At 55.7% G+C, this 15202-nt stretch overlaps 2 protein-coding genes across 6 annotated transcripts in view; both read right to left on the bottom strand.

The window, feature by feature from the left end:
- PIK3C2B (phosphatidylinositol-4-phosphate 3-kinase catalytic subunit type 2 beta) overlaps positions 1 to 15202 on the bottom strand; it is an 89454-nt gene that overhangs the window by 37514 nt on the left and 36738 nt on the right. For all 5 annotated transcript variants that reach the window (XM_075910112.1, XM_075910115.1, XM_075910113.1 and 2 more), the window contains 4 exons: positions 10687 to 10787; positions 8736 to 8890; positions 7910 to 8030; positions 144 to 255 (listed from right to left, as the gene is read on the bottom strand). In XM_075910112.1, the coding sequence (XP_075766227.1) occupies positions 144 to 255; positions 7910 to 8030; positions 8736 to 8890; positions 10687 to 10787 (489 nt within the window). The remainder of the gene's footprint in view (positions 1 to 143; positions 256 to 7909; positions 8031 to 8735; positions 8891 to 10686; positions 10788 to 15202) is intronic.
- On the bottom strand, positions 12930 to 14240 carry LOC142820887 (uncharacterized). The gene is made up of 2 exons (XM_075910118.1): positions 13676 to 14240; positions 12930 to 13480 (listed from the first exon to the last, which is right to left on the bottom strand). Exons 1-2 carry the CDS (start codon positions 14223 to 14225, stop codon positions 13029 to 13031), a joined length of 1002 nt encoding a protein of 333 aa, XP_075766233.1. The 5' UTR covers positions 14226 to 14240; the 3' UTR covers positions 12930 to 13028.

The following is a 15202-nucleotide window of genomic DNA, read 5'->3' as shown; positions in this document are numbered from 1 at the left end:
AATCAGCAACCCCAGGATAGCTGGGGACCAGCGTCCCTTCCCACCCCTGCCCTGACAGCAGTGGAGCTCCAAGCACCAAGCAGTGACCTCAGCTTGCATGGGTTCAATGCGTTCTCACTTCCCCCTCGAGAGCAGCAGCTCACCGTCCTGGCCAGGTCGGTGCGCACTGCCTTCCTCTTCATCAGCTGCAGCCGGATGTCGATGTCAAACTTCCTGCAGTGCTGGATGTATTCGTGACTGCCCAGGGCGTGTTTGCTGGAAGGATGAACCAAAAGAACAGTTGTTATTCAAGGTCCCACGCCAGCCTGCGGCACAGGTCTTGGAAAGGAAAAAGCCTGGAAATGCACGACTAGTGTAGGACTATAAAAAAATAGGGTGGTCCTGTAGCACTTTAGAGACTAACAAATATATATACAGTAAAACTCCAATAATCCGGCATCCAATAGTCTGGCACTCCTGATAGTCCGGCATCAAAATGGCAAGAGCCTAGTGAGTGAGCTTTGGCAAAAAATGAGTCACAAGGTAACAGCGGCAGCAGCTGAACTGAGCAAAAAGGGTAAAAAAGGCTTAAAAAACCTAAAACATTACAGTATACTGCCTACAGTATGTACAATAAAAAGGGTTAAGAACACTTTATATACAGTATATACATAACCACTTTATAGTACCTCCTGATACTCCGGCATATCTGATAATCTGGCACCACCTAGGTCCCATAGGTTCCGGATTATCGGAAGTCTACTGATTTGCAGAAGAGCAGCTACTTTTAAATCCATAACTGAGTGACTAGGTAGGTTAAAATGTTCCCCTACATGTGTGTGTGGAAGAAAACAAGCCTTCACTCTGCGTTGTGTTTAAGCAAAAGTAGCCAGAGGCTGTTTTATTACGAGCTGCAGCGAGGGAAAAACTGGTCCGGGGGGGGGGGGAGCACCCCCCTGCTGAGGCAGATCTTCGAATACAAGCAATTATGAAGCAGTTTATATACTATTAGATATAATAACAATAACAATTAGTCTCCTTCCCATTACAAACACCAATGGCTAACAGTTATTTAGTTCCACCCAGATGCTCCTTATCTCAAGGTCCCTACCAGAGTCAGCATTCTATCCTTATCTCCGTATGGAGGCGAGAGGCAAAGGCAGCGTCTAATTACAGATCTCGCGTTGTCAGGCCACAGACTTAGCCTGACTCTTGCTCTCTTGTTAACAAGACCAAGATGGCGGCACACAAATTCCCTTATTCCCTTTTCCTGCCTCCACATTACTATTTCTGATACCTGACTTATGTCCATTTATCCTGTGTCATGGAGACTGCCTGGTTGGCTACTAAACATGGCAGAAGGGCAGACTAACACGGCTTCCCCTCTGAGACTTAGTGTATGACTGGTTTACTCTGGGAAAGTCACTCCCCCACGCCCAGTTCTGTAACACTCAGTTCTCCCCACTGCCTCATTTCTCTCCCGCCTCTTTAAAACAGACATTATGGGGATTAGTTAGTAAGTTCTAGAAAGTTATGAGAGGCACTTGTCCTCCCAGTGTCCCAACCACGGAAAAAGGGGTCATCACTCCAAAGAGCTGTGAAAAGCGTAACTTCCCTGGTTAATGCAGCAGGTGAGAAGATGAAACTGGCTATCGGGGTCTCTCAGCCTCATTCTTGGACACACATGGGCGGCCGTGGGAAGCACAGCATAAATTAGAGCCACCCAGAACTTGTGCTAATTTACAGTGGGGGCTGGGCAAAACCCTATAATCCAGGAAGCCCAAAGGGTAAGTGTCAGTGTCTCTTGTGAGCCTGGGAAATACAAACTCAGTAAAGACAAAACTCGGATCTAACTAAACTCTGGGCCCAACCTGGTCTGGCTGAAGGGGCTTATCTGGAAGAGACAGGAGCTGAAATGCTCCGGAGGCAGCGGGAGATGCAGAATCTCTCTGTCAGCAGCAGCAGAGAATTGACCAGTACGGCTTTCCCTGGCACTCCCCAGGAGCAGAATGCAAGATGCACAGGGAGTGGGGAATGGAGGTAAAACACCTGTAAACTCAAGGGCAGGCTGGATTGGAAAAAGCAGGGTGTAAGAGGGAGTGTGGAGTAGGAGAGACAGGAGCACTGGGGAGGCAGTACAGCGGCAGATACAGAAAGCATGGCAGTGAGAGAGCAGGGAACAGGTCTGTGGATGGGAGCATGTGTCTTTCAGAGCTTCATGCTGAGGGTTACAGAGCAGCCCAGGGAACACTGATCATGGGATCATAGAACCCTAGGGCTGGAAGAGACCTCTGGAGTCATCAAGTCCAGCCCCTGCCCAAAGCAGGACCAATCTCAACTAAACCATCCCAGCCAGGGCTTTGTCAAGCTTAGACTTAAGAATCTCTAGGGATGGAGATTCCACCCCCTCCCTAGGTAACCCATCCCAGTGCTTCCCCACCCTCCTAGAGAAATAGTTTTTCCTAATATCCAACTTAGATCTCCCCCACTGCAACTTGAGACCATTGCTCCTTGTTCTGTCGTCTGTCACCACTGAGACCAGCCTCTCTCATCCTCTTTGGAACCTCCCTTCAGGTAGTTGAAGGCTGCTATCAAATCCCCCCTCACTCTTCTCTTCCACAGACTAAACAAGCCCAAATCCCTCAGCCTCTCCTCGTAGGTCAAGTGCTCCAGCCCCTTAATCATTTTTGTTGCCCTCCGCTAGACCTTCTCCAATGTGTCCACATCCTTTCTGTGATGGGGGCCCAGAATTGGACTCAATGCTCCAGATGCCCAGTTCCCGTTAAAATGCACGGGAAAGGGGGAGGGTTGAAATGCCCTAGGCAGCTCTGAAAATCGCAGCTTTGTTATCTAAGCTGGGTAAGATGCCTGGCACCTCGCCTTGCCATTCAAATACTGAGGAGGGCTGGGGGCTCCAGCTCGTGCTGCTGTGCACACCAGCTGCCCAAAATAGCTGCAGCCCAGAGACCGAGCCCTCACCTCAGACTCCTGGGACAGAGGGAGAATGCAGGGGTGGGGGGAAGCCGCAGCAGGAAGCCCTGCCTCTCACAGGCTGCTCCAGCAGGAATGGTTGGCTCTTATCTGAGCGCAGCCTGCATCCTGCACGGAGCTGAGGCAACTGCCACAGCACAGCCAGGCAAGGGCAGGAGATGGGGAAGGGCTGAGACTGCATCTGCAGTGGGAGCCCAAGGCCTGGGTGGGAAGTGGTGACCGCAGTTGCCGGGGCAGAAGTGTCTAGACCGTGGTCCCAGGGGGAGGATTTTTAATCCAGTTCACTCCCGGCTCACCTCCTGCCGGCACTCGGCCCTACAAGAAGTCACTGCTTCTTTCAGTTTTCACCAAAAAGATTAGCAGTGATGGGACGACTAACACCAGTGTAAATGGAGGCTAAAATAGAGACAGAACAAGCTAAGAGTGATTGAGACAAGTGAGATGGCTTTAAATTGGTAAAATACATCCCAGAATACTCCAGGGACTGGCTGAAGAGCTCTGTGAGCCATTAGAGATTGTCTCTGAGAACTTGGGGTCAGGAGAGATCCCAGAGGACTGGAAAAGGACAAAAAAAGTGTCTGTCTATAAACAGGGGAATAAGGCTAACCCAGGGAATCCTAGACCAATCATCTTAACTTAGGTGTCTGGAAAGACAATGGAGCAAGTAATCAAGCAATCCATTTGTTAGCACTTATAAGATACCATGGAGATATGTAACAGTCTTGAAGAGTGCACAATCTAAACAGACAAAGGATAGGAGGAAGAAGATATTTCATAGAGAGGGAACTGAAGCTCAGAAAGAGATGAAGTGACTTGCCCAAGGTTATGCAAGGAGTGAGGCAGTGGCAGAGTCAGGAATTAGAATCCCACTCCCTGAGTTCTAGCTCTGTGCCTTAACCACAAAAACTATTCCTCTTCCCTCCCTGAAGCCCAGTTGACATCAGATACCCTCTTGTGCTTGTGAAGAAGTTTCCACCATCACCTCTCTCTGCCACCCGCTACAATCAGTCTTTGCTTTGGGGGAAAGTCTGGGAGAAGAATCTCTCTCCTCTCTTTGTAACCGTACACCAGATCCCTTCAAAAAATAGCTCAGGAGGAGCCTGCAGATGACAAGTTGGGAGTATTATTTCCTCATCTGATGTGAATTACTTTTCCAGAGGGAGGCTGTTTCTGGTTAAGGCACATTATATGCAAAGGGAGGCAGTTTTTCCGCTGACGATGACAGCATCGGTTGAAAAAGCCCAGCGGCTAATGAGGATTTGCAGCTCATTTGGTCCCCAAGTTCAGAGGCTGGAATGGTCCTGCCAGTTCTCAGCTGGCAGTTTTCCCCTTGACGATAGCCAGACTCCCCCAGGGAGACAGGCGTTTCCAGCAAACCATCCCAGTTGCAATGGAAATCAGAAGAGCGTTTCTATGTAGGTCGCATAGATATCTATTGAAATGCATTGATAAATATGGCTACTTAGTATGTATGGTTTGCACACCGCCCTCTCTAAAATACACACACTAATAGATTATTCCTCAGCTGCGCATGAGCTGGGAGCAGATGGAAAGCAGGTAAAGGTGACTCTAAGACAGCAGTGGGCAATCGTTTTGGATGGGGGGGAAGGGCACTCCCAAAATTTTGGTAAGTGGTCAAGGGCCCTGCTTTTCTATGGAGGGGGTGCACAGTATGGGATGGAGGTTGGGTGCACAAGGGAGCTCGGGGCTGGGGTGCAGGAGAGGGAGAGGGGTCTGAGAGGGAGTTTGGGTGGAGGAGGGGGTTCGTGGTGTACACAGCTTCCCTCTCCTGGCAGCGCAGAGAGGCAGATGGAGCAGCCAGCCGCTCTGAGCCCTGGGGCTGCCCCCGGCCTGTGGGTCCAGTGGGACAGGCCTTGGGCCAGATTGAAAGACTTGGCAGGCCACATCCGGCTCCTGGGCCATAGCTTGCCCATCCCTGCTCTAAGATGAAAGGGCTTCTTTAAAGGGCTGGAGCCACCAGGGCCATTCCGCTAGAGGAGCAAGACTTGCTGGACAGCCTCACTCCCTGCCCAATCCTAATTGTGCCTTTTCTGCAGAGAGAGGGGAATGGAGCCAACAAAGAGATTCCCCTGCATGAGGGCAACTTCCCAGTTGCCCCTTTAGGACCTAATTCTGTGGCTAGTCAAGTCAACTGCAAAGACTTTGTGTGACGCAGGGTCACATCCTTAGGGCAGCTTGTTCTGGCTGATTCTGTGTCATTTCCAGGAGACGCTTTATTTGGCCAGATATGTTACATTTTGCATCCAGAGAACACCTTTCATCCTAAGAGGAACTTTCCATATAGATCATCGGCAAAAAAAGACGTCCCCCTCTTCCCATGAAATGCAGCAACCTCTGGGGTGGAGGAAACGTAAAAAAGCAGGGCGGGGGAGTTTGTACCAGGGCAAATGGCCACAATTCCCAAAAGCACCAGCTGATATTTAGTGCCGAGGGGCGGCAGACAAGGACCACAGTTGAACGTGATTCCTCTCCCTGGGAAGCCTGAAAGGCTGAGCCGACCCTTTTGGGACCGAGACCTGTGGTTTCAGGGAGCCTAGTCATGCCAAACCTGAGACTTAGCCCGCTAAACCATTTACATACGTACACTGCAAAGCAAGCCAGCCTGTGGTTAAAGCTACCAGACAGTCTGCCAGGGCAGCAGAGATGCAGGAAACAGTCCTGTGACTGAAAAGCTTTCATGGCTTTCCATGCTGGAAAGCAAACCGAGCTAGGTGGTTTATTGCCTTGGATCTGGTCGCCTGCTCGCTCCAAGTCAGCCTCGGCTGAGGACTCCATGCGGTTTAAAAGTCTGTTCGCTGACCGCCCAGCCTGGATAAAAGGGGGTTTCACTGCCCAGCTCGCGTTCTCAGTCATCATTCCTGCACCACAAGCTCTGAAGAGGCAAAACTAAAGCCACTGGTAAAGTCCCACCAGATGATGCTTACTAGTTATGAATGACAAGTCAGGTGACCTCATTCACTGGGCCCATCCGTACTCCACTGTCTGCCTTGTGCTGCCCAGAGCCCAGAACACAAGGACAGCAGAAGCAAAAGGACAGCAAAGGAAAAAGCCAGTGGGGGGACCACAAGAAGGTTTCACCACAGCCTCATTGTCAAGGCCTGCTAGAGACTGAAGGCTGTTTGGTGGCCCATGTGAGATCAAGAAGGTGGGTCTGAGTCTAGTTCCCAGAGGACATGTGTCCACATCAAAAAACGAGCCGCGGGTACTAACGGGCCACCCCAAGGACAAAACGGGCCACGGAGACTGAACATCTCCCTCCTAGACCTGCCACCACCAGGACAGACATGTCAGCTTGGGAAACCTTGCATTCACACTGGTCCTATGGACATACAGAGGGTGTCAGTCACCCTGGTACCTTCCCTCATCGGAATATGTATTGTCTGCATTTCTGCAGCACCTAGGAAACCGAGGCCCGTACTGTGCTGTACAAACACAGAACAGAGACAGTGCCTGCCCCAAAGAACTTACAATCTCTTGGCACCTTCATCCCCACGGCTTCCTGCTTTTGTTTTCCCTCTGACCTACTCCTGTGCTTTGTTTGTCCTTGCATTTTACTGGCCTCCATTCTTATGGGCCTGCCCCTCTAATGGAGATAAGCCCTTTGTGGTCATTTCAGGGGTCCCATGTTTTCCTCAAAGGTCAGACAGGCTCACACCACAACTGGGCAGACCTTTTCCATTACATCTCCCCCCCCCCTCCCCCTCCATGGAGTCTTCTCTTTCATTTGTTTTTAAGCAAAAACTTGCATTTTGTTCGACATTGTTCAGCTTCCCAATGAGAGGCAGCACCAGCACCTTTGTGGGCAGGGAAGTGGGGAGGGGGGAAGGAGCGGGGAGGGGAGATTCACCATGAAAGCAAAACATTTTCAGATGGAAAATTTGGGAAAACCAAAGATTTTTCACAATTCCCTTCCCTCTGCCCCTTCAAATTTCATTTTACTCTGATCAACCAGTGGCCGCTGGCAACCTCTTCCCTACCACTTAAAAAAGAAACACCAGAAATGATGCTCTTGACTTGATTGCCTGCCCCAGCCACTTTGCTGAGGGTCACCATGAGTTTTATACGTATTTTAAGGGCTTTTCTTGGCCACTCTAATTTTCTCCAAACATTGGAGTCAATGGGAGTTACTTATATCCTGCAGCAGGAGGAGAAGGCTCCCGCATTTCTTGGCAGGAGAGTCCCCAGTGATGTCAGGAGGCAGGGAATGGAATAATCCAGGGGGCTTCTGATTTGCATGCAGATCAATCCAGCTGCTGCATGGCACCGACCTGTTCAGCAGATGCACTGCCCTGGGGAAAATGGGAGATGCTGGGCACGAGGGCAAACCCGGGGCTCGTCATGTGGGCATGTGTGACGTAGTGAGGTGGGGGTGCCTTGTTCGTTGCTATGCTGGGCTGTGGGTGACCTCTGCTGTCTGTAACACGAGTCGTTATGCAAAGGGGGCTCCAAACCTGTCTGCCCAGCTACCCCCCATGGGGAGAAACAAAGGAAGGTGGAATGCTGCTCTGGCTGGGGGGCAGGGCTGGAGGAGAGTTAGTTTTGGTCTCGGAGCATGGAGGAAGCAGCCTCAGCAACAGGCTGGGGGGTTTAGAAGCCGAGGACCCCCCCCCCCATATCAAGGGCAGCTGAGGCATCCTAGGCCTGCCCTGTAACCTGGTGACATCTGTGCTGTGCTGTATTCTGGAGAGGCAATAAACTCCCTCTGTTCTACCAGCTGGTGGAGTCTGTTCGTGCCATTTTGGGGGGTACAGGAGGTGGGGGACCCCAACACGCCATCACAGCATGCAAGAGAGGAGAGAGGACAGTGTTTGGGAACTCCCTTTTTCCTGCCTATAGCATGGCAAGGATTTGACAGCTCTCCATCACCCACAGCTCCCCCGACACCAGAGGGTGTCCTGGCTACCGCTTGCTCACTCACTTTTGCAAGAACTCCTCCAAGCCACAGAGCTTGAGCACAAAGTCGTCCACATCAATGCCGAGCAACTCGTCGCAGGTGTAGCACAGCGTCTGGTAGATGAGCAGGTCCACCGTGGAGGAGCCTGTGGGAGAGGACACAGACCCAGCAGGGTGAGCCTCGGGTCTCTCTGGTCAGTGACCGGGACTCAGCTCCCAGCTGGCTGGAGATGGAGCCATGCGAGGAGGGGCACACTGCCTGCCCAGTGCCCCCTCCCTTCATGGCTGAGCAGCCTCTAAACCACACCGACGGCCACGGAAGACAGTGGAGCCACTTCTATTAACTTCAATCGGCATTGGATCAAGCCTGTCATTTAAGGCTTATCCTGGCTTCAGTCATATCTAGGCAATCGCCTTCAAAAGAGAATCAGAGACCTTGCAGTGATGGTGACTGAAAATGAGTAAAGGCCCCTGGATTTCAACCCTCCCCCTCCCCCGGCCTTCTTAGAGCAGCATCTGACACACCCCATTTCAAGGGGACACTGAGAAATTCTGAACCCAAGGTTTAAATGGGGCCCGTCTCTAGCACACAGCTTCCCATGGGGGCAACACAGGCTCTGTCTCCTCCGGGAGAGGAGTCGCTGTCTCCAGGATCACGTCCATCCCATAGGACCTGGAAGATGGATTTGCAAGATGAGGCAGAAGACACCACCGCGTTAGCTATGTGTGGCAGCCATCTTGGCCCCCTTGTTGCTATGGGGACGTGAGGGAGGGACGTGTCTCCCACAGCACAAGGATGTTCACAAGTGGAGACAGAGAGCCCCACATGTACCAGCCCCGAGGGGACTTACAGTCACAGGTGAACGTGAGCGGTTCCTGCACGTCGTCACACACCACTGTCACCTTGAGGCTGATGCCGTGGCCCAGCTGTTCAGGGCTGAGGTTGACCGTGCTCCAGACAAAGCCGGTGAGGGAGTAGTCCTTGGCGCTGTAGCCAGATCTCAAGCTGCAGGATGAAAGGGAGGGAAAAGAAGAGGCGTTAGAGACCCTTCCCTATCCCACAAAGGGCTTTCTCTCTCACTGCGTGGTGGATTCTCTCCCTTTCCACAGTGGCAGCAGAGGACTTTCTCCTGGCCTCCTCTCCCCTCTTCACAGCCTCGCTCCAAGTGATCTCATCTGCTCACCAGTGACTCCCACATCTCCCTCTCCTTTTCCAACTCGCCTGCCTGCCTGCGGTCCTGCACTTCAGCCTGCCTCGACGATATCTCCTCCCCGTATCAGAGGGGTAGCCGTGTTAGTCTGAATCTGCAAAAGCGATGAGGAGTCCTGTGGCACCTCATAGACTAGCAGATTTATTGGAGCATAAGCTTTCGTGGGCACAGACCCACTTCGTCCGACGCTTATGCTCCAATAAATCTGTTAGTTTATACGGTGCCACAGGACTCCTCGTCGCATCTCCTCCCAGGTGTCTCATGGGCAGCCGGAGCCTCACATGGCCCAAATTGAGCTCCATCTCCTTGGGCCCATGCCAGCTAAGTCCTCCTGCTCCCCTCTTTCTCTGTCACCATCAGCACCAACTTCCTCCAAGAGGTTCAGGCCTGTCGCTTGGAGTCATCTGAGACTCCCGTCTCTCTCTAGCTGAGAAACCAGCCACCATCACCCGTTTTTCATTTCTCCCATTATGCATCCGGCCCTCATGCAGGGCACGCCCTCTCTGAGCTAACCTGCAAAGCCACCTCCCACTCCAGCCCTGAGGCTGCAAAGCCTATGGCGCGATTGGCAATGACTAAGCAGATGGCCAGCAGGGATCACCCATCTCATGATGAGTATTGATTTGAAACCAGCTGACAGGGCGCTAGCCAGACAGCTGGCCTCCGTGTGCTCACGCTGGTGCTTTCAACTTGCTTCTGACAGGAAACATCCACCTAAGAGAGTCCTAAATGGAGTCTGAGCCTAAGTCCCGCGACCTGGGGAACCAACAGACTTGCTGGGACTCTGGGCAAGGTGGGGCGAGGGGGTGACTCCAAGCTCCTGGAAGGGGCGGGGCCTCAGGCAGAAGGGGCGGGGCTGGGGGCAGCCAATCCTCAGCGCCGCCCGGAATGCGCCACCCAGCGCTTTAAAGGGCCTGGGGTGCTGGTTGCCACCACTGTCACAAAAGCAGCAGTGGCTGCCGGGAGCCCCAGACCTTTTTGAATTGCCAGGCCCGGTCCCGGCCCCCTCCCGTCAACGGGCCTGCCTCCTCCCACTTCCCCCTCCTTCCCTGACCTATATCGTGCGGCAACGTCCCTTGTCAGGGGGGAGAGTCCAGCATGTGAAGAAGATATTTACCTATTTGCCATCTCCTCACGCTCACCCCCAGCCGTAATGGGTTGAACAGAGTAGAAAGGGGCATCCTTACGTTGTCTCCCCCCCTAGCCCCGTTTATAGCTCTCAGACACCAACAGGGCACCGCCCCCGCTCCCTTCTGCCCCTTTGCTTGGAGCCCTGCCGCAGATTCTGGTTGCAGCCCAGCCCAAATAGGCTGGTTGTCTCATCGCTCGCACCCTGGGAATGACCCTTCCCCACCCCCACATCCCCCGCCACTGCTTAGCCACCAGGCACTGCACACAGCGGAGACAACAAAGCTCGTCTTCCTTCTCCCAGGATCAGTTAAGCCACGGTAATTAACCCCCTGCAAGGCACTTCAGCCACCTGTGCACTGACAGACCTCGGAGTTAAGGCCCTGTGCCGCAGGTCAGGCTGGCTAATGGGAGACCCCAGAAAGGCAGCTCCAATGCTTCTCAGTCCCTCCCTGGTACTTACACATCCAGCATGTGGCAGAAAGCAGCCACCTCTTCGTCCCGCTCCTCAGAAACCTCAAACAGCTCGTAGCCGTTCGCCAAGGAGTGCGGCCGGGAGGCAACCTAACGTGGAAAAGAGAGGGAGATGCAGAGATAGTAGCTACAAGGCTCCTGCACACAGCAGCCAATGGAGTGGAAGGGCTCTAATTTCCCACTTCACAGAGCCCACGTCCAAGTCACCATGGGTACGTCTACACTACAGCGCTAGTTCGAACTAACTTAGTTCGAATTAGTTAATTCGAACTAAGCTAGTTCGAACTAGCGCATCTAGAACTAAAAACTAGTTCGAACTAGCGTTTTGCTAGTTCGAACTAGCGCGTCCACACTGATTGGACGCAGGGGGGCATTTAAGGGCAGCTGAAACCGGTTCTGGCAGGGCATCAGGTCAGCAGTTGCTTTGTGTGGCTGCTGTCTGAGGCTATCTGAGGCTCGTGCTTAAAGGGACCCCCCCTGGACAGCCGGTTCTCAGCTTTTCCTGCTTGCTTGCCAACCTCGCCGAGGGACAGCAAAGCGTCGGTCTCTGTGCCCGTCTGTGTCGGTGCTTCCCTTCGGGGGGGCCGCCGCAGGTGGCAACATGGAGCCACGGCTCGCCCTGCACCTTCTGGTGCACGTTCTGGACTTGCTGCTGCAAGCCTGCCAGCAATGGCTCGAGGCTGCCTGGCACCACCTGGGGAACGTCAGCCCCCTGCCTCTCCGCCTGGCCGCCCTGGGGGCCGTGGAGGAGCCGCGGCGGCGCCCCGGCACCGGCGTGCCCCGCCGCATCTGGCGTCTGGACACCAGCAGCGACTGGTGGGACCGCATCGTCCTGGAGCGCTGGGACGACCGACAGTGGACCCAGAACTTTAGGATGAGGAGGGACACCTTCCTGGAGCTCTGCGAGTGGCTCGCCCCTGCCCTGCAAAGAAGGGACACTCGCATGAGGCCCGCCATCCCCCTCCAGAAGCGGGTGGCCATCGCCCTCTGGAAGCTCTCCACGCCGGACAGCTACCGATCCGTCGGGAACCAGTTCGGCGTGGGGAGATCCACTGTCGGAGCAGTGCTCATGCAGGTACGGCGCTCGTCGGCCACCGAGCCGGGGGGCAGGGGGGCTGCGAGGAGGGGATGGGCCGCCCCAGGGACAAAGGGGGGGGCGGGAGGAGGCGAAAGCGCCCCGCACCGGAGGGGTCGGGCTGTCCCGGCCGTACTACACGCCGCCAGGGGGGTTGCTTCCGGGAGTGGGGCGCGGGGCACTGCCAGGGCACGCACGCTCCCAGCCACCCGGGCGCCCCACTGATTGACGCTTTGCTGTGTCTCTCTCCGCAGGTGGTCAAGGCCATCAACCGGGTGCTGCTCCGCAGGGTGGTCCGCCTCGCCGACCCGGATGCCGTCATCCGGGGATTCGGCGCCCTCGGCTTCCCCAACTGCGGGGGGGCCATCGACGGGACGCACATCCCCATCCGTGCCCCGGAACACCAGGCGTCCCGGTACGTGAACCGCAAGGGGTACTTCTCCGTCATCCTGCAGGCCGTATGTGACCACCGGGGACAGTTGACGGACATAAATGTGGGCTGGTCCGGCAAAGCACACGACGCCCGGGTGTACCGGAACTCCTCCGTGTGCCAGCGGCTGCAGGACGGGACCTTCTTCCCCGACCGCCACATCAGGGTCGGGGACGTGGACATGCCCGTCTGCCTGGTGGGGGATGCCGCCTACCCACTGCAGCCCTGGCTCATGAAGCCCTACACGGGACACCTCAATCCCTCCCGCCAGGCCTTCAATAACAGGCTGAGCAGGGCCCGCATCGTGGTGGAGGGGGCCTTCGGGCGACTGAAAGCCCGCTTTCGATGCCTCCTCACCCGTCTGGACCTGGCCGAGCACAACATCCCTCCCGTGGTGGCGGCATGTTGTGTGCTCCACAATTTGTGTGAGCGGAAGGGGGAGGCTTTCTTGCCAGCCTGGATGGCTGAGGCTGACCGCATGGCTGGACACTACGGTCAGCCCCGCACCGCCGCCGTCCGGGAAGCCCAGCGGGGGGCCATCCGGATCCGGGAAGCCCTGCGGGAGAGCTTCCAGGTGGAGGAGGAGGAGGACTGACCTCTCCCTGCATGCCCCACCGGGGCCTTCTTCCACCCTACCCCCCCCCTTCCCCTTTCCCCTCCCTAGCTACTGTACAATAAAGACACCTGTTTTTCAAACAAAAACGTCTGTTTATTTCAGAGAACTGGGGTGGGGGAGGGAGGAATGAAGGTGGGAGAAGGGAGGGGGAAACCTGGGACGAGGGAGCTGGGAGGGGAGGGGAGGGAAGGGAGGAAGGGAAAGGAAAGCTCAGGGGTGGGAGTCTGGGTGCCTCTCCCGTCTCGCCACACTGCGGGTCCGGGGGCGTCGGTGGGGAATGGTTGTGGAGGGGGGGGCAGAGAGGACAGGGGGTGTGGAGGAAGCAGGAGCGGAAGCAGGAGGAGCAGGAGGAGCAAGAGGGGGAGCAGGGGGAGCAAGAGGGGGAGCAAGAGGGGGAGCAGGGGGAGGAGGAAATGGAAAGCGGTCTAGCAGGCTCTGGAGGTGGCCTCGCAGGGCACGGCCCTGCTCCTCCAGGGCCTCCAGACTCCTCTGGCGCAGCCTGAGGTCCTCCTGGACCCAGTGGTCCTGGAGACGGAGCTGTCGGTCCAGGAACCGGAGATGCCGCCTCTGGTAGTCCTCCTGGTTCCTGGCTGTCCTGCTTGCCCGGGCGCGGGCGGCTGCTGCAGGCGGTGTGGTGCGCCCTGCAGTCCCCGGTGCTGCAGCTGTGGTGCAAGAAGACCAGCGGTCAATTACCCCAGGGGCCCAGGTGTGTGAAACCCAGCTCCCCTCTGCAAGGCCAGGGCCCCTGCAGGATCCCCAGCTGCTGCTCCGTGGTGGGCAAGGCCCAGGCGCACGGTCCCGGGGCTCCCTCTCGCCCCAGCCCCCCGTACACATAAGGGGAACACGAGGGTACTCACAGGTGGACGCCTCCCCGGCCTCTGATGATGCAGGCGAGCGGCTCTGTGGGGTGCCTCGGGGGTCCCGGGTCCTGGGAAGGCTGGCAGCAGGCTCCTGGCTCTCAGAGCCCTCTTGCTCCTCCTCGGTGTCCAGGAGCGGTCCCTCTGCCCCGGGGTCAATCACGTCCCGGGGGGCAGGGACGGCATGAGGCCCCAGGATGCGGTCCAGGGCATGGAAGTGGGGGCAGGCCTCCGGGTCAGCCCCTGGCAGGCAGGCCCGGGAGTAGGACTGCCGCAAGTCTTTAATCTTGCAGCGCACCTGCTCCCGGCTGCGCTGGTGGCCCCTGGCGGCCAGGCTGGCAGCCATGCGTCCATAGACGGCCGCGTTCCGGTGGCTAGTGCGGAGATCGTGGACATTTGAGGCTTCCCCCCAAACCTCGATGAGGTCCACGATCTCCGCACTTGACCAGGCGGGCGCCCGCCTTGTGCGCCCCCGGGCAGGCTCCCGGGAGCCGCCAGGCTGGTCGTGGGGAGCAGTGGAGGGCTGGGAGCCCTCGGATGGCTGGCTCATGGTGTGGCAGGTGCAGGCACGGGTGCTGGCAGCCTTGCAACTGGCACAAAGTGAGTAGCCAGCCCGTGGCCCTTTAAGGGCTCCGGGGCCGGGAGGGGGGCAATAGAGTTTCCCTGGTGTTGGCCAGAGTGGCCACCAGGGAAACCTGGGAAGCCTTAGCCTCCCACTAGTTCGAACTAAAGGGCTACACAGCCCTTAGTTCGAACTAGCTAGTTCGAACTAGGCGTTAGTCCTCGTAAAATGAGGTTTACCTAGTTCGAACTAAGCGCTCCGTTAGTTCGAATTAAGTTCGAACTAACGGAGCGCTAGTGTAGCGCATAGGAAAGTTAGTTCGAACTAACGTCCGTTAGTTCGAACTAACTTTCTAGTGTAGACATACCCCATGAGATGCTTCTTAAGCCCTTTCTCCCATAACACACATGGGCTATGTCTTCACTGCTATCTTACATCAAGCTGGGCATCCAAGACACAGTTCCTCTCCACTGTTAGGACAGTTGTGCTAACTTGTACTTGGGTACCTGGAATTTGTGGGCGGTGCCGACTGAACCGTAGCAGCACTGTGCTTGGCTGCACAGGGAGCGGGCGGTTCTCACAGCCAGTGTTGTGTGCAACCAGCACGCACCTTCCGGAGAAAAACCTACACGGATGGAAACCAGCGGAACCTGGCAACCCTGTGTGTGGCCAACAGTGAACAAAATGTCTCACGGACTACACATAGAACCCCAATGGGCCGATTGACCACCTCTGCTCTAGTCTGACCTCCTGTATAACACAGGCCAGAGAATTTCCCCTAAATTCCTTTGAACTAAAGCCAACCTCTTAGTCTTCTTGTAAAAGAGCCAAGCAATGAGGCTTTCGCTGCTTTCCTCGTGGGGACTAGTCCACAGTCCCATATTAGTATTTGTACCACGGTAAAGCCTAGCACCCAAACTAAGACCGGTGCTCCTTTGCGCCAGGTGCTGTACATATACAAAGCA

This window comes from Pelodiscus sinensis, chromosome 27 (genome assembly GCF_049634645.1).
Source record: "Pelodiscus sinensis isolate JC-2024 chromosome 27, ASM4963464v1, whole genome shotgun sequence".
NCBI classification, from domain to species: Eukaryota; Metazoa; Chordata; order Testudines; family Trionychidae; genus Pelodiscus; species Pelodiscus sinensis.
This window is presented reverse-complemented; position numbering and strand designations above follow the sequence as displayed.